At 55.1% G+C, this 21,958-nt stretch overlaps 1 protein-coding gene across 1 annotated transcript in view; it reads right to left on the bottom strand.

Moving 5' to 3' along the window:
• Window positions 1-3,265: 3,265 nt before the first annotated feature.
• EDC3 (enhancer of mRNA decapping 3) overlaps window positions 3,266-21,958 on the bottom strand; it is a 37,294-nt gene continuing 18,601 nt past the window's right edge. The window contains exons 4-7 of the mRNA XM_054387775.1: window positions 20,338-20,673; window positions 8,573-8,726; window positions 6,833-7,050; window positions 3,266-3,669 (exon numbers count right to left, since the gene is read on the bottom strand). Coding sequence (XP_054243750.1) covers window positions 3,335-3,669; window positions 6,833-7,050; window positions 8,573-8,726; window positions 20,338-20,673 — 1,043 coding nt within the window. The 3' untranslated portion in view covers window positions 3,266-3,334. The remainder of the gene's footprint in view (window positions 3,670-6,832; window positions 7,051-8,572; window positions 8,727-20,337; window positions 20,674-21,958) is intronic.

Genomic DNA, 21,958 nt, shown 5'->3' on the forward strand with positions numbered 1-21,958 from the left:
CTCCCCCCCAGCAGCGGCAGGAATCGTTTACAAACATCAGGTCACAAATGGAGTCATCAAGCAGTGACATAGTGCAGTGAGCTTCACCTCTTGGTGACCAGAGCAGCACTCACAGGCAGTTCCTGTGCTGGTGGTGAAGGGTGTGGGCAGAAACTAGGCTCAAACACAGCTAAAAAAAAAAAAACAAACACACCACCCCAAAACCAAACAACCCCCAAAGCGTTCCATTTTTTGAGTGGAGGATGGGAGAGAAAAAACCACCCAGACCTCATTCTGGGGCTCCCAGCACTCCAGAAGAGCTCACAGCTTCAGGTGAGATGTGGTTCACAGGGGGGGAGGCCAGCACCTCCTGAAGGAAACCTTTGTAGCTGAGGGAAAGCACAGCCGAATGGCCAAAAGCACTCCAGAAAGTGAAGTTTAGCTGTGCCAAGCACAGCCCAAAGCTGCCTGCTGGGCCATAAAACACTGCCCAGTTCCCTCAGGCCTGGGCCTCCCTGTCCTCAGGGGAGGGTTTGCACCTTCCTGCTGTGCAATACTTTTTTTGGTTAAATGGTGAGGGGGAGCCTATTGCTGCATGGGGCCTTAGTGCTTCCTGGAGCCACCTGGCAGTGGGGACAGAGCTGAGCCCAGCTGCCATCCCTGCACAAAAACCAAACCAAACCAACTTCACCTGGTTCAGTGCCCTTCTGGGCAGCCTGTGGGGAGGTGGAGAAGGAGCCTGTGATGAAGCCTTGATTATTTCTACCCTGCTGCTGCTCCCTGTGTACAATCTACAGGCCAGCAGCCAAAGGCTGGAGGCAAAGCTGCAGCATGGCTCAAGGAAAGCAGCTTGGAGACAGCTGAGGTCTCTTATTGCATGTGGTGAGCAAGGGGAGTGCAAAGAAGAGGAGGCTAAAGCCAGAGCTGTGCTGCAGCAGCCACCAGGCCATGGTTGTCCACCTTTTCAATTCCTCTGCCTGGCTCAAGACAGGAGGAGGCTGAAAAAAATACAACAAAAAGAGGGCAGAGGGAAGCCTCCTGTTTGTGGTTTAACCAACCCCAGCGTGGCTGAGTTGGAACCAGACCAAACAGAGCCACCACAGCTCCACCTGAGCCCTGGCTTCCCTGAGGAGTAGCTGCCATGGCTGTGCCCCTTCAAGGGGAGGAAGAAGGGTGGAGGGTCCCTGGCACAGCACTGCCCAGCCACTGGCCACTCTAAAACCACTCAGCCTAAGCCAGCAGATGCAGGTCCCTCAGTGGGGAGAGAAGCTCAGGGTGGGAGCCAGGGGTCCAGACCCCTCCATCCTGCTGAGGTAGATAGGCCAAGGTGCAGGAGGTTTGGTCCAGGAAGAGGCCTAGGGGAGCTGTGGGCCTTCCCCATCCCTTCACACTAGCAGGCAGGAGGAACCTCTCCATTGCTGCTTTCCAAGCAGGGGAAGTCTCTGCCCTCCTCCTTGGACATGCTTTGGCCCTTGCCTAAGCAGAAGCAGTGAAAGCCAAGCACCTGATCCCTACCTCCTCACTCCTAGGAGCACCACTGGGCCCCAGCTTGGCCAGGGGGGAGCTCTACCTGCTTAGCAGAGCAGATACAGCAGTAGGTGACCATTACCACACATCCCTGCCCTTCAGCCTCCCAGGGGATCCAGCTGCCCTGGAGACAAGGCCCCCTCTGAAGCTCTCCCAGCTGCCAGAACAGGGTCTCCGTGAGCTTTCAGAGCTCTGGGGACAGGTAAGGTACCAGAAGAAGAGCAGAGCTTCAAACACTGCCCACACTCACAGCAGCATCAGGAGCTGCTTGGTGAGACCAGGGCCCCTGCTTGGAACTCTGCATCCCTGAGGGAACAGCTTGGCCTTGCTGCACCTCCTGCATCACTCAGCACTCCCCCAGGGCTGCTGCCAGGCACAGAACCTCCAGGGAGCTCAGGGCCAGCACCACGGCCTCCTGAAGCTGGCCAGCTGATGGCTTCTGGGCCTGTCCCTGCTCCAGGCAGGACACCAAGGCTCCAGAGGGCAGGAGGTCACCCAACCCAGCACTTGCTGGCAGCACAGGGGAGGTGAGCACAGCCCAACAGCAGCTGGCAGAGCAACCTGGGCTCGATCCCCCCTGCGGTAACTCAGCTGAGAACCTCCTGCTGCACCCCTCCAGGAGGGCAGCAGCCCTCACCCTGCCCTCTCCTGCACATAAACGACACTGTGTGGGCTGAGGGCTCCAGGCCTTCCCCAGACTGGGTCCCAGCACAGGGCTGCACACACACAAGCCCTCCCTCCAGGCAGGCTTCCAGCCCAAAGGGAAGGAGCAGATCCAGAAGGTGCTTCCCAACCTGCACTGAGTAGAGGAGGTATAGTGGAAGCACTGGGGAAAACCTCACCCAAACACCACCTGCCCCCTGCACACCACACACCAAAGTCAGAGTGATGCTGCCCTGCTTCACCACTGCTTTCCTGATTCAGCCACTCACTGTGCCAGGAAGAAGAAACCACCCAACCAAACCCAAACCTAAACCAAGACTCCTCTGGCAAGACACCTGGCACCCACAGACCCTGCTTCACCCACCAAGCCAACCAACAAGGGGTACAAGCAAGTAAGGCCCAGCTGAGGACATCACTGCTCCCAGAGCACCTGTAGCCTGAGAGCTGCTGGCTCATGACACATTCCAAGAGGGAAAGCTCTCCTCCAGGGTCTGGAAAGGAGAGCAAGCTACAGCTGCCCTCAGGAACATAAAACAGGAGAGGGGAGAGTTAAAAAAAAACAAAAGAAAAAAAGAGTAACAGAACAAGAGAACCAAACCAAGTCCTCCCTCCCACAACAACTGCAACAGAAAGGATTCCTAGCACACCCCAAGGGGTGCTGCTCCCAGCAGGACACCCTGGCTGGGATCTCTCTGCCCCAGCAGGACAAAACCCAAGTCTCAAATCTCCAACCCACCCCTTGCTTGCACCACCTCCAGGTGTACTCCACAGCCTCCTGGTTGTGCCCAGGCCAAGGCAGCATCTCCCTTCGTGCCCCCTTCCCATCATGGCACAAGAGAAGGGAAAAGGGCTTTGCAGGAACTTTTGCTGCCTTCTTGGGTTTTCTCTTTTGTTGGGGCTTTTTTGTTTGTTTTTCCTTCTTTTGCTTTGTTTCATTTTATGATGATCCTGGGGTTTTGTTTCTTTAAACACACAACTTTTCTTTCTTCTGGAAGGACAAAAACACTCTCCAGAACTTCACATCCTTAAGGTGTCACGAGTTTACTAGGTCAGGATCCACACTTGGACAGCTTATTTGACACACCTCCTCCTCCTCCTCCTCCTCTTCTTCTTCCTCTTCCTCCTGCCTCTCTCTTCTCTCCAGAGCCTTGTGGCAGGCTGGGCTCTAAGTGGAGTGCAGGGGGATGACAAATTTGCAGCCAAAGGGGGAGTGGTAGTTGATGCCCACTTCTTGAAAGACCTTCTGGGGGATGCCAATGTCACAGAGGTACAGGCGCCCTGCCCTCTCGCCCAGGGGCAGGGGCAGGCCCAAGGCCAGTGACCACTTGGCATCGATGCCCTGCTCCAGCTCGTTGATGGGAGGGTCTATGCTGAGGACAGGAGCCCTGTTCTGGTTGGCCCAGTCCACAACTGCTTTGTACCAAGGCTGATCTCTCAGGAAGGCATTTTCGTGACAATCCAGGCAGTTGATCACCAGGTCAACAGGGGTGTCAGGGAGATCTGAAAGACAGGGAGCCACTGAGTGCTGAGGAGCAACCTGAAACCACACACGGTGCCTTTCCCCTCCCTGCATGGCCTCAGCGCACCCAGCCCAGCCTCAGCGCATCCAGCTGCCCTCAGCACCATCCAGCTGCCCTCAGCACCATCCAGCTGCCCTCAGCACCATCCAGCCCCACCCTCAGCGCATCCAGCCCCGCCCTCAGCGCATCCAGCCCCGCCCTCAGCGCATCCAGCCTGCCCTCAGCACCATCCAGCCCCGCCCTCAGCGCATCCAGCCCCGCCCTCAGCACCATCCAGCCCGCCCTCAGCACCATCCAGCCCGCCCTCAGCGCATCCAGCCCGCCCCTCAGCGCCATCCAGCCCCCCCTCAGCACCATCCAGCCCCGCCCTCAGCGCATCCAGCCTGCCCTCAGCACCATCCAGCCCTCCCCTCAGCGCATCCAGCCCGGCCCTCAGCGCATCCAGCCTGCCCTCAGCACCATCCAGCCCTGCCCTCAGCGCATCCAGCCCGGCCCTCAGTGCATCCAGCCTGCCCCTCAGCGCATCCAGCCCGCCCCTCAGCACCATCCAGCCCCCCCCTCAGCACCATCCAGCCCTGCCCTCAGCGCCTCCAGCCCCACCCTCAGCGCATCCAGCCTGCCCTCAGCACCATCCAGCCCCGCCCTCAGCACCATCCAGCCTGCCCTCAGCACCATCCAGCCTGCCCTCAGCACCATCCAGCCCGCCCCTCAGCACCATCCAGCCTGCCCTCAGCGCATCCAGCCCCGGCCTCAGCGCATCCAGCTGCCCTCAGCGCATCCAGCCTGCCCTCAGCACCATCCAGCCTGCCCTCAGCACCATCCAGCCTGCCTCAGCGCATCCAGCCTGCCCTCAGCGCATCCAGCCTGCCCTCAGCACCATCCAGCCCGCCCCTCAGCACCATCCAGCCTGCCCTCAGCGCATCCAGCTGCCCTCAGCGCATCCAGCCTGCCCTCAGCACCATCCAGCCTGCCCTCAGCGCATCCAGCCTGCCCTCAGCACCATCCAGCCCGCCCTCAGCACCATCCAGCCCGCCCTCAGCACCATCCAGCCCGCCCTCAGCACCATCCAGCCCGCCCTCAGCACCATCCAGCCCCGCCCTCAGCACATCCAGCCCCGCCCTCAGCACATCCAGCCCCGCCCTCAGCACATCCAGCCTGCCCTCAGCGCATCCAGCCCCGCCCTCAGCGCATCCAGCCTGCCCTCAGCACCATCCAGCCTGCCCTCAGCACCATCCAGCCCGCCCTCAGCACCATCCAGCCTGCCCTCAGCCCATCCAGCCCCGCCCTCAGCACATCCAGCCCGCCCTCAGCACCATCCAGCCTGCCCTCAGCACCATCCAGCCCGCCCTCACCTCTGTCCTGTTGCCAAAGACAGTCACATCAACTTCTAAAAGCTTTTTAGAACTCTGGGGAGTGCTCACAGACTCTCCAGGACAAACCTGTGACCAGCAAGGTCACAGAGGGAGGTGATTCTCCCCCCTCTGCTCTGCTGAGACCCCCACCTGCAGCGATGCCTCCAGTTCTGGTGTCCCCAACACAAGGACATGGAACTATTGGAGTTGGGCCATGAAGGTGATCAAAGGGCTGCAGAACCTCCCCTACGGGGACAGGCTCAAAGAGTTGGGGCTGTTGAGCCTGGAGAAAAGGCTCCAGGGAGACCTTAGAGCAGCCTTCCAGTACCAGAAGGGGGCAAGAGGAGAGCTGGGGAGGGACTTTTGACAAGGGCTTGTAACAGGATGAGGATCCATGGATTGAAGCTTGAAGAGGAGAGACTGAGACTGGAAATTAGGAAGAAATTCTTTCCAGTGAGGGTGAGGAGACACTGGAACAGGTTGCCCAGGGAGGCTGTGGATGTCCCCTCCCTGGAGGTGTTCAAGGCCAGGTTGGATGAAGCCTTGAGCAACCTGGGCTGGTGGGAGGTGTCCCTGCCCATGGCAACTGAATGATCTTTAAGGTCCATCAGGCAGGCAGCATTTCAGCACCCCAGATGCTACCCCTGTGCTACCTCACCAGGCCAGGCAGCCCAGTGGGGCTCCTCTCCACTACCAAAAGGACCATTTTACATCCCACAAGCTGCAAAAAAGGCTGATTTCTTGCAGCACACCAAGCACCTCTGCTATGGAATGGCAGCTTGTGTGCTGCCCCGCTGAGCTCTGTTGCTCTCACTGCTCTTTACCACATCTGCTGCCTTCCCCTTACCCAATGGACCAGGATGTCCTTGATACAAAACCTTTTATCATCTTTCAGAACAGAGGAGCAGCTCAGCCAGCACAGGGCATCCCTTCACCACCCCACAAACCAACCTCCTCTGGAGAAGAGGAAGCTCAGGGTTGACCTCATTGCTGTCTACAACTACCTGAAGGGAGGTTGTAGCCAGGAGGGGGTTGGTCTCTTCTCCCAGGCAACCAGCACCAGAACAAGAGGACACAGTCTCAAGCTGTGCCAGGGGAGGTTTAGGCTGGAGGTGAGGAGAAAGTTCTTCACAGAGAGAGTGGTTGGCCATTGGAATGGGCTGCCCAGGGAGGTGGTGGAGTCACCATCCCTGGAGGTGTTCAAGAGGGGATTGGATGTGGCACTTGGTGCCATGGTTTAGATAGTCATGAGGTGTAGGGTGACAGGTTGGACTCGATCTTTGAGGTCTCTTCCAGCCTTCTTGATTCTATTCTATTCTATTCTAATTCCCAGCCTTGTTTCTCCCAGGAAGCTGAAACGAGCCAGGGTGGGAAATACTGCTGGGGAGCCACCAAAGAGCAGCCAGCTCTCAGAGAAGACAGAGCCCCAGCCTGTGCTGGGGCACACCAGGAGATGTGAATGGTGACAGCTTCTGGGACTGGTCCAGCAAAGCTGTCTGCTTGGGTGGAAGCAGCAGTTGGCTGCCCGTCTGATGTGCAGGACAAGGCAGGGCCTTGTCCCCAGAGAAGGGCTGCCCTGACTCACAGCCAGACGGCAGCTCTCCCGCAGCACTTCATCCAGGAAACATCTGCACCAGCACAACTGCTGCACTGTTGAGCCTCCTCCAGCCTCTGCTGTCCCACCAGCCCTGCAGGTGCCACTAGATGGTGCCAGCAGACCGGGCAGGCAGCAGGGAGAGCAGCTGGGCACAGGACTCCCCTGCGGAGCAGCTCTGCTCCTCCGTGCCTCACCTTTGACGCTGGACACCTGCTGGCCTTGTGTCTTGCTGAAGAGGTTCAGCTCGTTGGTGATGGACTCCAGCATCTTGACAAAGTTGGGGAGGAAAAGGATGACCTGGACGTCGTGGTTGGAGAGGTGCCGCCCGCAGCTGATGCCCTGGGCCCCCTTCACGTGGGGGCCGCACAGCAGGGCGACCGTGGGCCGCTGGTGCACGTTCTTGGGGTTCAGCCTGCAAAACAGAGCAGCAGGGCACTGCTGACCAGGCCCCAGAACCTCTCCCCTTCTTCCTGCCAGAGAAACAGAGGCAGCAGGATGCAAGCTGCCAGGTGTTCTGCAACCCTTCCGCTGCCTCTGACGGAGGAAGCCACATCCTCTGCAGTGCTGCCTCTCCTGAGCTGCTCTGCTTGCAGCTTCCCTGCAAGCCCTCCTCCTGCCCACAGCAGAGAGCATGAGGCTTTGGCCTCTCACTCACTGACACTGAGGGGCTGGAGTGGGCCCAGAGAAGGGCAAGCAAGCTGGGGAAGGGTCTGGAGAACAGGGCTGGGGAGGAGCAGCTGAGGGAACTGGGGGCTGCTCAGCATGGAGAGAAGGAGGCTGAGGGGAGACCTCATTGCTCTCTACAGCTCCATGGAAGGAGGCTGGAACCAGGTTGGTCCCTCCTCAGGTGATAGAACAAGAGGAAATGGCCTGAAATTTGGCAAGGGGAGGTTTAGGTTGGAGTTTAGGAAAAATTTCTTTGCTGCAAGAGTGGTCAGGGATTGGCGCAGGCTGCCCAGGGTGGTGGTGGAGTCACCATCCCTGGAGGTGCTCAAGAAACTTGTGGCCATGGCATGTGGGGACATGGTTTGGTGGCCATGGTGGGGTTGGGTCAATGGTTGGACCCCATCTTGGTGGTGTTTTCCAACCAAAACAATTCTACAGGGTCCCAGTCTGTCTTGGTTCACCACACAGTAAGCCCAGCTCTGCTGCAGCATCAGTGTCCGGAGGCTTTCTCCTCTCTGTCCCTCTGACTTGAGCAGAAAGCTAACTACACCAACTGAAAACATGGGGTGAGTGACCCCTGTCAGCACAGCTGCAGCTCAAAAAGGAAGGAGAAAAAAAAAAAAATCATTCCTACTCCCTAAGCCTCATCAGCTGCAAAATAACTATCAGGGACAGACAGTGGGGTCAAGTGCACCCTCAGTCAGCACATCTGCAGATGGCACCAAGCTCTGTGGTGTAGTTGAGGGACAGGACCCATCCAGAGGGACCTGGACAAGCCTAAGAATTGGGTCTGTGTGAACCTCAGGAGGTTCAGCAAGGCCAACTGCAAGGTCCTGCACATGGGGCAGGGCAACCCCTGGCCTCAGCACAGGCTGGAGAGCAGCCCTGAGGAGGACTTGGGGGTGAAAAACTGGACATGAGCTGGCCCTGTCCTGGGCTGATCCCCAGCAGTGTGGGCAGCAGGGGCAGGGAGGGGATTCTGCCCCTCTGCTGAGACCTCCCTGCAGTGCTGGGCCAGCTCTGGAGCCCTCAGCACAGCAGACAGGGACCTGTTGGAGCAGGACCAAAGGAAGCCACAGCAGTGATGAGAAAAATCTGGGACACAGGAGCCAAAGAACAGCCCTCAGTGAGTCACTGATCCAAGACAGGACCTGCAGCCAGCCCTTTCCTAGAGAGGGGAACAAAGCAGCCTGGCCCTGGAGACCTGCTGCCAAGTCCTCCTGCTTGTGCTGAACCTGGCTGACAGATGAGCTGGGGCAGAGCTTTACCTGTTGGGTCCCCCAAGGAGGCTGAGGGCCATCTGGCTGGCACACACTCCTGTCATCTCCAGCCTCCTCTCCAGAGTCAGCCCATGCTTCTCTGCCACTGACAGCAGCTTCTTGTGGAGCTCGTAGGACACGCTTGGCACAACCAGCCCGGAGTCTGGGGTGCAGAGAGAAGGAGAGAAAACCAGCAGTGAGCAGAAGACTTCTCCAGAAGGCTGCAGACTGGCCTGGGGTTAGATGACAGCACTTGGACATAATGAGAGGGAGAAGGTTTAGCAGCTGTCACCAAGGCTTTGCTTAACACAGTAACCCAGCTGCCTTCTGAGAACATCAAACGAATCCAAACTCCTGCACCACAGGCACCTTCCTCTGAGTGAGGCAGAGGCAGCTAAAGGCAGCTGCTGGCCTTGAAAGAACAGATGGCCACCAAAAGCCAGGAACACCAGGCACTGAGAAGGCCTTTCTGACTGTGCTCAGCACTGCTGGGGCCACACCTTGAGTCCTGGGGTCAGTTTTGGGCCTCTCGCTTCAAGAAGGATATTGAGGGCCTGGAGCAGGTCCAGAGAAGGGCAACCAAGCTGGGGAAAGGTCTGGAGAACAGGGCTGGGGAGGAGCAGCTGAGGGAACTGGGGGTGTTCAGCTCTCTTCTCCCTAAGAACAAGTGATGGGATGAGAGGAAATGGCCTCAGGTAGCACCAGAGGAGGCTTAGGTTGGACATTAGAAGAAAGTTCTCCACTGAAGGGGTTCTGAAACCCTGGCACAGGCTGCCCAGGGAGGTGATTGAATCCCCATCCCTGGAGGTGTTTCAGAGAGGCAGAGCTGTGGTGCTGAAGGACATGGTTCAGCACCAGCCTTGGTAGAGTTAGAGAATGGTTGGACTTGATCTTAAAGCTCTTTTCCAACTGAAGCAATTCTATGACCAAACAACCTCTCAACCACCTCCAGGCTTTAACCACCACCAGTGCTTTAACTCCCACCCCTTCCCAAAGACACTGAACTGTTCCTAATCACTGTGAAAGGCAGAAGGGAGCTGGGACACACTGACCAGTCCCAAACCTGCAGCCCCCACCCCACTTCTCCCAACCAAGCAAGCTGTCCCCCAGGCTGAGCTGTGGCCTGCCAGAAGAGCTGGCCCCTGGCACAGAAGCTGAGCCATGATACTCTGAAGCAGCAGGGGAATGATGTGGCTGAAAGAATAAAAAGGCTGTAGGAAAGAAAAGAAAGAACAAAACTAAAAAAAAAAAAAAAAATCCCTGTCAGACATTTCTGCCAGCCTGGTCTGCCAGCCAGGAAACACTCCAGCAGGAGGATGGAGGGAAAACAAACAAAGAGAGGCTTTGTGAAGTGGTGAGAACAGTGCCTGCAGCTGTCAGCAACACCATCCTTCCCCCTGGCTTCAGCAGCAGCCTTGCCTGCCACCAGCAGGTAAGAGAAACACTGCCCTGGATGATTCTTTAGCTTGTTCCTCCTCCAAGCAGGCTGAGCTGGCACTGTCCTGACAGAAATAAACCTTGCAGTAACAGCTGTAAGCTCTGCTGGCAATAAACACAGAGGATTCCATGCCCTCCTCTGAGGGAGCCACAGCAATGTTTTGGTGCTGTGTGGAGAAAGGACAAGGGAAGGAAAAACATTTGTGGGGAGAGAAGTGCCAAGTGTCAGTGAGGGGAGAACACTGAACACCTTCAGCCACCTAGATCAGCCTCTTCATTCCAACTGCTCTCTACAAACAGAGCAAGGCAGTTGGAGCTGCTCTCTACAACTCCCTGAAAGGAGGCTGGAGCCAAGTGGGGGTCGGTCTCTTCTCCCTGGTGACAAGCAGCAGGACAAGAGGAAATGGCCTCCAGTTGCACCAGGGGAGGTTTAGGTTGGTGTTGGGAAAAATGTCTTCACCAGAAGAGTGGTCAAGCCCTGGAAGAGGCTGGCCAAGCAGGCAGTGGAGTCACCACCCCCTGAAGGGTTTTAAAAGCAGTGTAGATGGATGGTGGTGCTGAGGGATGTGGTTTAGCAATGGACTTGGCAGTGTTGGGTTAACAGTTGGACTCAGTGCCCTTAAAGGTCTTTCCCAGCCTAAACAGCTCTACCATTCCCCCAAACAACTCTGATCCCCAAGCCCCTTTGCTCCATGTTTGAGGATTTGCACCTAGGAGAGCTTTTCTTCCCCCAGAACATCCTCCTGTGAGGCCTGGATGTCCTTAACTGCCTTGCAGATATGGAGCAGCCCAGCATGGGATGGCCACAGAGCTGGAGCACAGCTGCCAGCAAGGGAAGCTCCCAGCAGCTTCTGTCCCCAGCATTCCCAAGCCCTGCCCTGAGCTGAACAAGCAATCCCAGCACAGCTAGGTTGAGCAAGGCCTCTGAATTTACTCCCCCAGGCAGAGGAGGTGCAGAGGAGTCTGTTCCCACAGCTCTAAAAGGTGCAGGACTCCCATCAGCTGCTCTGCCTCTGAACTGGGGCACAACAGCAGCCAGCTGGGTGCTCAGACTGCCTGTGCTAACTGGAAAGAGCAGTGGGAAGCTGACACAGCTCAGTGGAAATGCTCTGCAGCAACAGGAGCTCAGAGGGGAACTGTCACAGCCTGCACATCCTCTGTGAGAGGAAACTCAGCAGCTCCTCATGGGCTTGGGCCCTTCTGCAGACCAGAAACACACATCAAGGAGCAGCTGTGGCAAGCAGGGGCCACATTCAAAGCAGACCAGCAGCACCTCCTGCAGTGGTGAGGAGTTAGTCACGCTGCCACCCCTCCCCGGGGTGGCCCGGTCCCAAAGCAGTGAGGCAAACAAGTTTTGTCACAGAATCACAGAATGCATTGGGTTGGAAGGGACCCACAAGGGTCATTTTGTCCACCCAAAGCCCTGGCAGCCAGCAGGGGGCATCTTGAACCTCTTTGGGGTTGGACTCAATCTCCAGAGGTCCCTTCTAACCCCTCACATCCTGTGATAGATCAGGTTGCTCAGGGCCCTGTCGAGTTTGACCTTGAACGTCTCCAGGGATGGAGCCATCACCACCTCTTCACCTTGAGGTTTTTTCCAAGGCAGAAGGGGAGAAAACACCGTGGGAAGAGAACCTGCTGAATCCTTCTGGCCTTCCTTTCTGACCTCAGCAGCTGGTGATGCAGCTCCAGAGGGCCCAAGCACATCCAAAACACTTGGCCTCGCCTGCTAAGCTCCCTCAGCCAACAGTGCCTCACTGCAGGCAGCCCAGATGCAGGCAGGCAGCTTATCAGAGTCACCTCAGAGCCCTGAGAGCAGGTGCTGAAGGCTGGGAGTCACAAGGCACTAATAACCCTGAGCCTGTGGCAGCAGTCACGCCCCTGCCCCATGCTCACACCCCCTCAGCCTCCCCGGTCACGCAAGCCTGGGCTCTCTCCCATTCATGCTCTTGTTTTGCAAGCTTGAGGGAGGACTTGGAACCAGTGACCCGAGGTCAGGATCTCTCCCAAACAGTTGCTTGGGATTCATCCTCTGCTGATGGGGCTCCTGAGCTGTACTTTGGGTCCTTCTGATCACAAATTCCCTGCTTAAATTTTGTATAAACCTCCCCCTCTCAACCCCCAAAACTAGAAGCACAGAATTGTTTCAGCTGGAAAAGACCTTCAAGATCATCAAGTCCAAGCATTCTCTAACTCTACCAAGGCTGACCTCTCAGCACCACACCTCTGCAGCTTTGAAACAGCTCCAGGCATGGGGATGCAGCCACCTCCCTGGGCAGCTTGTTCCACGTCTTAACCACTCTTTCAGGGAAGAAATTTTTCCTAATGTCCAACTTCAACCTGCCCAGGTGCAAACTGAAGCTGTTTCCTCTCAACCTGCCACTTCTTACCAGAGAGAAGAGGCCAACCCCTACCTCACTCCAGCCTCCTTTCAGGGAGTTGTAGAGAGCAATGAGGTCTCTCCTCAGCCTCCTTTTCTCCAGGCTGAACACCCCCAGTGGGCCACCAATGAATTCAAAATGGTGAGGAGCATCTTTAGCTCTGCTCCAGGGAGGGCTGGGGAGGTGCCCAGGAGTCCTTGAGGTTCTTCTTGGCAAGGAGCAGAGCAGGGCACCGTGCCCACAGCAGATGTGAACCACCAGAGCTGCACCACCATGGCTCTCTGTGCCTGGTGGAACAACAGCAAAGAGCAAAACTGGCAGCTCAGAGCAGCCACAACTTGCTGGCTTGCAGCATCCCACCCTGGTCCTGGGGCATGGGAAAGAAGCCCAAGGTGGATCACAGAATTATTTCAGTTGGAGAAGACTTCCAAGATCATTGTCCAACCATTTTCTAACTCCACCAAGGCTGCTGCTAACCCATGGCCCTCAGTACCACATCTCTGTGGCTTTTTGACACCTCCAGGGATGGGGATCCAGCCACCTGCCCTGGGCAGCCTGTTCCAATGCTGGAGAACCCTTTCAAGTGAAGAAGTTTCTTCTAATGTCCAGCCTAAACCTCCCTTGGTGCAACTTGAGGCCATTTCCTCTCATCCTGTCCCTTGTTACTTGGGAGAAGAGACCAACCCTCACCTCCTTGCAGGGAGCTGTAGAGAGCAATGAGGTCTCCCCTCAGACTCCTTTCCACCAGACTAAACACCCCCAGTTCCCTCAGCTGCTCCTCCCCAGCCCTGTTCTCCAGACCCTTCCCCAGCTTTGCTGCCCTTCTCTGCACCCACTCCAGCACCTCTGTGTCCTTCTTGGAGTGAAGGGCCCAATGCTGAACCCAGCACTGGAGGCATGGCCTCACCAGTGCTGAGTACAAGGAGACAATCACTTGCAGAGAGCCAGGTGGCCTCCTTTTCTCCAGATTTAAACACCTCCAGTTCCCTCAGCATTAGGCATCTACTCCATTTAGCACAACTGCCACCAGCATCTTCTCCAGAACCATTCAGACCTTTCCCTCAGCCCCTTCCCCAGCAAGCTAACCCAGAAGCAACCATCAGCTAGACCACAGTTCAGTGCCCAGTGGGTTAACAGAAAGGGGGTTACTGGGAGGCAGCAGAACTTTCATTTAGCATGCCAAGGCTTACACTTTGTCCTAATTGCTGCCTCTGCAGAGCAGGCTGAAATGCCAGGAGAGCTTCCCTTCTTCACACTCACTCACTCACGCAAGGCCCAACCAGTCAGACTTGCTTATCAAAACCAGGCTGGGGGAGTTAAATAAACTCTGGCAGCAAGTGAGGGAGCAGGCGAGGTGTAAAGCCCAGGAACAATGAGAGTGCTGCAGCAGGGCTGAGCTCCTGCCAGCCCTAATTATGTTTGGGTTGGACGCTGCAGCTTTTATTGTTCTGTAATGAAGGCAATAAAATTAATTAGCCCAGGCCTTTTAATATTAAATAAATGTCTTCTACAGCTGCTTGGAACAACAACAACAACAAAGGCAGAGAGAGCCTTGAAAAGTTGTGTGACACGCAGGGGGTACTGCTGCAGCCTGGTGTGGTTGAGGCAGAGTGTCCTGGGCACTACAGCTGGGACCAAGGTCACTCCTCCAGCTTCATTATGCACTGGCAGATATGGACTGGTAGGGTTCAAACACCCTCTGCCAGCAGAAGTGCTGAGCTAACCCTCCACAAGTTAGGAAGAGTTTTCCTCCAGAGGAACACTGCTGTCAGAAGCCCAAACACCTCCTGTGCTTGCAGCTGCAGTGGGGAGGGGAAAGTGAAGCTGGCTACTAGAGTAGCTCAGGGTCAGCCTCAACTCTTCCTCCTGCAGCTCTCCAGCAATGAGGTCTCTCCCCTCAGCCTCCTCTTCTCCAACCCCAGTTCCCTCAGCACCAGTGTCACTGACAGCAGCATCTTCTCTATAACCTTTTAGACCTTTCCCTCAAGCACTTCTCCTCAAGAACCACAGAATGCTTTGGGTTGGAAGAGACCTCCAAAGCTCAGCCAGTCCAAACCCCTCTGCAGTCAGCAGGGAAATCCTCCACAGCCCTGTTGAGCCTCACCTTGAATATCTCCAGGGATGGAGCCTCAACCACCTCCCTGGACAACCTGTTCCAGTGTTCCACCACCCTCGTGGTGCAGGACTTGTTCCTCACATCCAATCTCAATCTGCTTTGCTCTAGTTTGAAGCCTTTGCCCCTGGTCCTGTCCCTGCAGGCCTTTGCAAACAGTCTCCATCCTTCTTGCAGCCCCCTTCAGGTACTGGAAGATTGTTATTAGGTCTCCCTGGAGCCTTCCCTTCTCCAGGCTGAACACCCCCAGCTCCCTCAGCCTGTCCTCACAGCAGAGCTGCTCCAACCCCCTGAGCATTTAACCCACAGGCAAGCAGAGGAGATGGAACCAGACTGAAAGCTGTTTAGGAGCTCACATCATCTCCATTAACTCCTTCCTTCAGCAAGAAATTCCAGCTCCCAGAGCCAGCTGATGATCTCAGACACAGTTAGGGGAAGCAGCTCTCTCTCTTGTCCCCTGCAGGCTGCTGGGACATTACCTGCTGGTTGTAAGCCTGGAGCCACCTGCTTGCAGACTCAGCAAAACCCCACAAACAGGAATGATTTTTTTTCCCCCCGCCCCTCTCTCTCCACAACCTTAAGGGCTGGATTTTGGGGAGGGTTAACCATCATTATTTTTTAATTAAGGCAAATTCTCTGCCAATTCTGGCTGACCTTCCCCTGTCAGCCTCTCCCAGCACAATTCCCTCCAGCTGAGAAAAAAAAAACAAAAACAAAAACAAAAACCCAACAAAAAACCAACCAAACCAAAAACAAACACCACAAAACCCCCCAAACCCCTCATCCCAGGGACAAAAGAGACTTTGCCCCATGACTGCTTTGTTTTCTCCTGTGGTTGGATCAAGTGAACTTCATTTGCACCCGACTCAGAGATCCCAGAAACACTTCACACACTCAGCACAGACAATCACTGCCAGGCAGCCAGCCATAGCCTGAAGAGCTAAAAGCTACAGCGAGTAGAAAAGTCAGTCAAGGACATGGCACACCAACTATCAAGCTGTGAGGGTGGGCATCACCCTCACAGGACAGGCTCAGTGGAGTTTTACAGTCAGAGCCCACTCTGCCTGCTACATCTCTTCACTTCTAGGTGCAACATTTTCCTTCCCTAGCTCCATATCCCAAGGGGAAAACAAAAAGGCTTCTTGAAGGGCTAAGCTTGAAGTTTTGTTAAGAGGAATCACATAGTGTTAGGGGCTGGAAGGGACCTTGAGAGGTCATCCAGTCCAACCCCCCTGCCAGAGCAGGGTCACCTACAGCAGATCACACAGGATAGGAAGACAGAGACATGTGTGAGGCACTGGAACAGGCTGCCAGGGAAGTGGGGGAGTCAAGAAATGTGTGGATGTGGCAGCTGGGGACAATTGTCTAGCAGCCATGGAGGTTGTTGGGCAGAAGGTTGGACCTGATGATCTCAGAGGTCTTTTCCAACCCTAGAGACTCTATGAAATCTGGACACTTATTCTGAGAGTCTGGGCACAGCCCTGCTTTCATTCTTTAATTTCTGGAGTTTGAAAGGTCCCAGCAGGGACACCAAGATGGAAACTCCCCCAGTTTCTACCTGAACAGCATGAGCTAGGAGAGTGCCTGCTTTGGACAACATCTTAGTAGCACATCAGAGCTAGTGGCAATCAGCCTTCCCCCTTAGTCATCTCCTCCTCCTTACTCATCTTGGTGTGCTCTTAATCTACCACGACTCAACAAGCCAGGAATGGGGTACAGGCATCTGCAAGCCCTGTGCCACGTGGGAAAAGAAGAAGTGGAGGTGTTGGGCCTGCACTGGGTGGCCACAGTGTAGAGTTTAATCCAGTCTAATCATCAGGAACTGGAAGCCATGGTATGCATGTGGTACGTGCTAGCGTGATTAAAGAAGGTTAAGAGGGAAGGAGGGATGAAGAGTGAAAAGGAACTGTTTGGACAGCCTGGAATGCTTGGGATTACAGGATGCAGAGTCACTGCTGGTGACCTGAGACACTCCATCTACTGCCAGTTCCTCTGAGCTCCAACAGACCCACAGGAGGTTGGCTCTGCTGAAAAGATCTGAATCCAAACCACAGAGCTGCTCAAACACAGATCATTGCAATGCCAGTAAGAGCAGAAGGAGACAGACACGTGGAAACTGTCTAGCTGGAAGCAGAAGACAGCTCACACAAGGATCAACCTTCCCAGGGAGGTGGGGGAGTTGCATTTCCCCTTTCCAGCATCATGCAGCAGTAAGTAAAGAGACAAATTGAGAGCAGCCAGCCCAAGAGTGAAGAACAACTCCTTGTGGGGCCTTGGGGTTGGGCTGAGTTCAGCCATGACTGAGGGTAGGAAGGCTCTGCAGAGGGACCTGGCCAAGCTGAGTTGAGGGGGCAAGGCCAGTGGGATGAGGTTCAACAAGGCCAAGTGCTGGGTCCTGCATGTGGGTCACAACAAGTCAAGGAAAGCTCCAGGCTTGGGGAAGAGTGGCTGGGAGCTGCCCTGCAGAAAAGGACACGGGGGTGCTGGTTGACAGCCAGCTGAAGGTGAGCCAGGGTGTGCCCAGCTGGCCAAGAAGGTCACCAGCATCCTGGCCTGGATCAGCAATAGTGTGGCCAGCAGGAGCAGGGAAGGGATTGTCCCTCTGTATTCAGCACTGGTGAGGCCACATTGTGAGTGCTGGGTTCAGTTTTGAGCCTCTCACTCCAAGAAGGACATTGAGGGGGTGGAGTGTGTCCAGAGAAGGGCAAGGAAGCTGGGGAAAGACTTGGAGAACAGGGCTGGGGAGGAGCAGCTGAGGGAACTGGGGATGTTTAGCCTGGAGAAAAGGAGGCTGAGGGAGACCTCATTGCTCTCTACAGCTCCCTGAGAGGAGACTGGAGCCAGGTGGGGGTTGGTCTCTTCTCCCTAGTAACAAGTGACAGGACAAGAGGAAATGGCCTCAAGCTGCACCAGGGCAGGTTTAGGTTAGACATCTGGAAAGATTTTTTTTTTCCCCCCCAAAGGGTTGTCACACCCTAAAACAGGCTGCCTAGGGTACCAGTGGAGTCCCCAAACCTGGAGAGACTTCAAAGCCATGTAGATATGGTGCTGAGGGACATGGTTTAGTGCTGGGCTAATGGTTGGCCTTGGTGACCTCACAGATCCTTTCCTGACTAAATGACTCTACAGCTCAAGTCCTGCTAAGTTCCTTTAGTTCCAGGTTTTCATTTCTGTTTGGAACAAACCCCCATCTTCATTCCCTGCTCACTTCTAAACCCCATGGCTAGGGCACACCTACCTGACAGCACCCTGGCAGACTGAAGTGTTGGTCAAGCCTTGCCTACACAAATCCATTTTTGCTCACCAGTAGTAAAAACTCAGCCTGAAAGCCCTGCAGATGCACAACTGGCACAGGCAGCTTGCTGGTTTAACCACTGCACAAGCCTGGTTCTTTCCTAGCACCATGGGAAGGTGGCCTAAAAGAGCATGGCAGGGTTGACAGGCTCCCTCCTCTCCCACAGCCACGGGAGCTGGGTGTTAGCTCACTGCCAACCACCAGCACCACTTTCTTTGTGCTGGTAGAGCAGACAGAGTCATCATTGCATCAGCCAGATCTGTTCTAACCTCTGAGATGGGTCTAGGGTAAAGAAAGATGAAAGAGTACTGATTGCTCCTCCAACTAGGAAGTGCTGCTGCAGGCAGCTCTTAGGAGTCCAGAGAACAGCCTGCAAGGAAAAATCACAACAACAACAAAGAAAAAGATTCCTACCATAGATAAATCCAGACTCATGGGTTTGGGGGCTACCAGCACTTACTTGATTCCAGCTCTTGGAGCTGCTACAGCTCAGCATCCTCCTTCCAGCCACTAACCAAAGCCAGCAGGATTATTTTCCAAGGGAAGTCAATCATTAGCCCAAGCACACTGAACATCTTTGTCCCTCAGACTGGCTACAAAGAGCTCCAGATCTAAGGCCAGAACCAGAGGGCAAGTCACAACTGTTTCCAAAAGCAGAAGCAAGCTTCAGCAGCAGACACAAAGGAAATCACTCTCTGTGGGAGAAACCTCTAGAGAGGCACTTGGGACACTTTTGCCATGGTTCAGGGGACTGTGAACGTGCCCTGCTCAGCACAGGCGCCTGGGAGCCAATGCCCTGCCCCTTGTGTGACACCACAGCTTTTCTTCACAATTCCACAGGGGACACTAATCACCCAACAGCAGCTAATGAGGCCACCAAGACCCTGCAGCTACAGAGGGGAGTCTCTCACCAGCCTCCCTGGGCAGGCTTTGCCAAGAGCAAAACAAGGCAGTAGCAAAGTCACTGGGCTGCTCCTTCAGTGCTCCACGAACAGGCAGCCAGCAGCTTCCAGAGGGCAGGATGGAGGAGTTTAGGAACAGGAGGGAACTGGAGTGGAGAAAAGGAGGCTGAGGGAAACCACCTGGCTCTCTACAGCTCCCTGAAAGGTGGTTGGAGTGAGGTGGGGGTTGGTCTCTTCTCCCTAGTAGCAAGTGATAGGATTAGAGGAAACAGCCTCAAGTTGTACTGGGGGAGGTTTAGCTTGAAAGTGAGGAACAATTTCTTCCCTGAAAGAGTGGATAAGGACTGGAACAGGCTGACCAGGGCAGTAGTGGAGTCACTGGAGGGATTTAAAAGCCCTGGAGGGATTTAAAAGCCCTGGAGATGTGGTGCTGAGGGACATGGTTTAGTGGTGGACTTGGCAGTGCTGGGTTCACAGTTGGACTTGATGATCATGGAAGTCTTTTCCAGCCTTAATGATTCTATGATTACAGAATCTGAGTAGCTTAGGCTGGAAGGGACCTTCAAGATCATCTTCTCTAACCTCCCTGCCACAAGCATGGATGCCTCTCACCTAGACTCAGCTGCTCAAGGCCTCATCCAGCCTAGCCTGGAACACTTCCAGGGATGAGGTATTCACAGCCTCCCTGGGCAACCTATTCCACCCTCACTGGAAACAATTTCTTCCTAATCTCCAGTCTCAATCTCCCCTCTTCCAACTCAAAACCATTGCCCTTCATCCTGTTACTACAAGCCTTTGTTAAAAGTCCATCCCCAGCTCTCCTGTAGGCCCCTTCTGGTACTGGAAGGCTGCTCTAAGGTCTCCCTGGAACCTTCTTTTCTCCAGGCTGAACAGCCCAATCAAGTCACCACAGGCTTATCATGCTCCTGAAATCAAAGCAAGGAGTCAAATGGCTCCTGCTCAGTTTCCATTCTTGTTATCCAACAATCAGCTTTGTTCCCTACCACAAAAACACTTCCTTTGTTCCCCTAGCCAAGTATTTTTTATCTCAGAAACATAGCAGATAAAGCTTGTTAGGAGCTACAAGGCCCAGATCCAAGCTCAGCAAAGCTGGTGAAGGGCCTGGAGAACAGGTCTGGTGAGGAGCAGCTGGGATTGTGTAGTCTGGAGAAGAGGAGACTGAGGAGAGACCTCACTGCTCTCTACAACTCTGTGAAAGGAGGCTGGAGTGAGGTGGGAGTTGGTCTCTTCTCCCTACTACCAGCTGACAGAACGAGAGGAAATGGCCTGAGATTGTGCCAGGAAGGTTTAGATCAGATATGAGGAAAAATTTCTTTGCTGCAAGAGTGGCCAGGCACTGGAACAGGCTGCCCAGGGAGGTGGTGGGAGTCACTGTGCCTGGAGGTGTTCAAGAAAGGTGTGGCCATGGCAGCTGGGGACATGGTTTAATGGCCACAGTTGTGTTGGGTCAACGGTCGGACTCTATAACCTCAGAGGTCTTTGCCAACTAAACCAATTCTGCAGGCAGAGCCTCGTTTGCACCACGTGAAGCTGACAGCCACCCCTTGAAGAAACCAATCCACCCCATGCCCCCCAGGAAAGCAGCAGAGCCTGCACCCCTGTGGCTAGCGGAGGCAGCGGCATACCCGTGCAGAACTCTTTGTTCGCGTTCTGGGGCACGACGATCCTCCTGTAGACGATGGGCTCCGACTCCAGGATGTTCTCATCGTGCCTGTAGCGAGCTGGCTTCTCGTTGGGTGTCCCCCTGGAGCGAGTGCCACTCCTCCTCTCGTAGGTTTCGATCTCCTCAAAGACAGCTGCCTTGTCAAAGAGGGCCAGGTTGCCTTCAAAGTCAAAATCGGTGTCGGGGATCTCCTCGATGTCGTCCCCGAAGCACTCGTCGTCCTTGCTCTTCATCTGCCCGTTCTTCAAGCCGCTCTTCTTGGGGGTCACTTGGTTGGGGTGACGGCTGCTGGAGGACCCTACACAAAACCAAAAAGCAAAGCAAGCTGAATGCCTGGCAAAAGCCACCTCTGCCCACAGCCTCAGCAGCCCCTGCGGGCAAGCCCGCCGGAGCCCCAACGGTACCCGCAGGGGCTGCGGACCTCACCCCGGTGCTACTCACGCCGAGATAAGCTGACAGAGAACAGGAGGAGAGCAGCAGGAAAGGAACTTTCCAGGGACTTTCCACCACCACCCAAGGTTAGAAAAACAAGCCTGCCCACAGCAGTAAAGTCTCTGCATGAGACTCACAGGATTGTTTAGGTTGGAAGAGACCTTTAAGATGATCAGGTTCAAGCGGCCTGCAGCAAGAGAAGCAGAGCCAGCAGGGGGAGGGAGGTGATTGTCCCACTCCACTCTGGTGAGACCCCACCTGGAGCACTGGGGACAGTTCTGCAGCCACTGTTACAGGAAAGATATGGAGCTGCTGGAGCATGTCCAGAAAAGTGCCACAAGGATGAGCAGAGGGCTGGAGCTGCCCTGCTATGAGGACAGACTGAGAGAGTTGGGGCTGTTCAGTTTGCAGAAGAGAAGGCTCCAAGGAGACCTTCTTGTGGCCTTCCAGGATCTGAAGGGGGCTACAAGAAAGCTGGGGAGGGACTTCTGAGGGTGTCAGGGAGTGATAGGACTGGGGGAATGGAGCAAAACTAGAAGTGGGGAGATTCAGATTGGATGTTAGGAAGAAATTCTTCCCCATGAGGGTGGTGAGAGACTGGCACAGGTTGCCCAGGGAGGTGGTGGTGGAAGCCTCATCCCTGGAGGTTTTTGCAGCCAGGCTGGATGTGGCTGTGAGCAACCTGCTGTAGTGTGAGGTGTCCCTGCCCATGGCAGGGGGGGTTGGAACTGGCTGAGCCTTGAGCTCCCTTCCAACCCTACCAATTCTATGATTCTAAGTGTTAACCAAGCCCTGCCAGGTCACCACTAAAACCTTAACACCACAACTCCACAGCTTCTGAATGCTTCCAGGATCAATACCACTGTCCTAGACAGACTGGTCCAGGCCTTGGCAACCCTTTTGGGGAAGAAATAGCTCCTCATGTCCAACCTAAAACTCCTCTGGCACAATCTGAGGCCATTTCTTCAGGACATGTCAGGATGGGATGATCCCTAGAGGTGCCTTCCAAACTCCACCATGCTGGGATTTTGCCAAGAACCCACTGAATGCCAGCTCACAGAATTCAAGAACTTCTGGTGACAAAGTGGGGTTTGGGAGAGAGGAAAGGGAACATTTCCAGTAGGCCAGCTGTGAGCAGTCATTTCCATGCA

This window comes from Indicator indicator, chromosome 16 (assembly GCF_027791375.1).
Source record: "Indicator indicator isolate 239-I01 chromosome 16, UM_Iind_1.1, whole genome shotgun sequence".
Classification (NCBI taxonomy): domain Eukaryota; kingdom Metazoa; phylum Chordata; class Aves; order Piciformes; family Indicatoridae; genus Indicator; species Indicator indicator.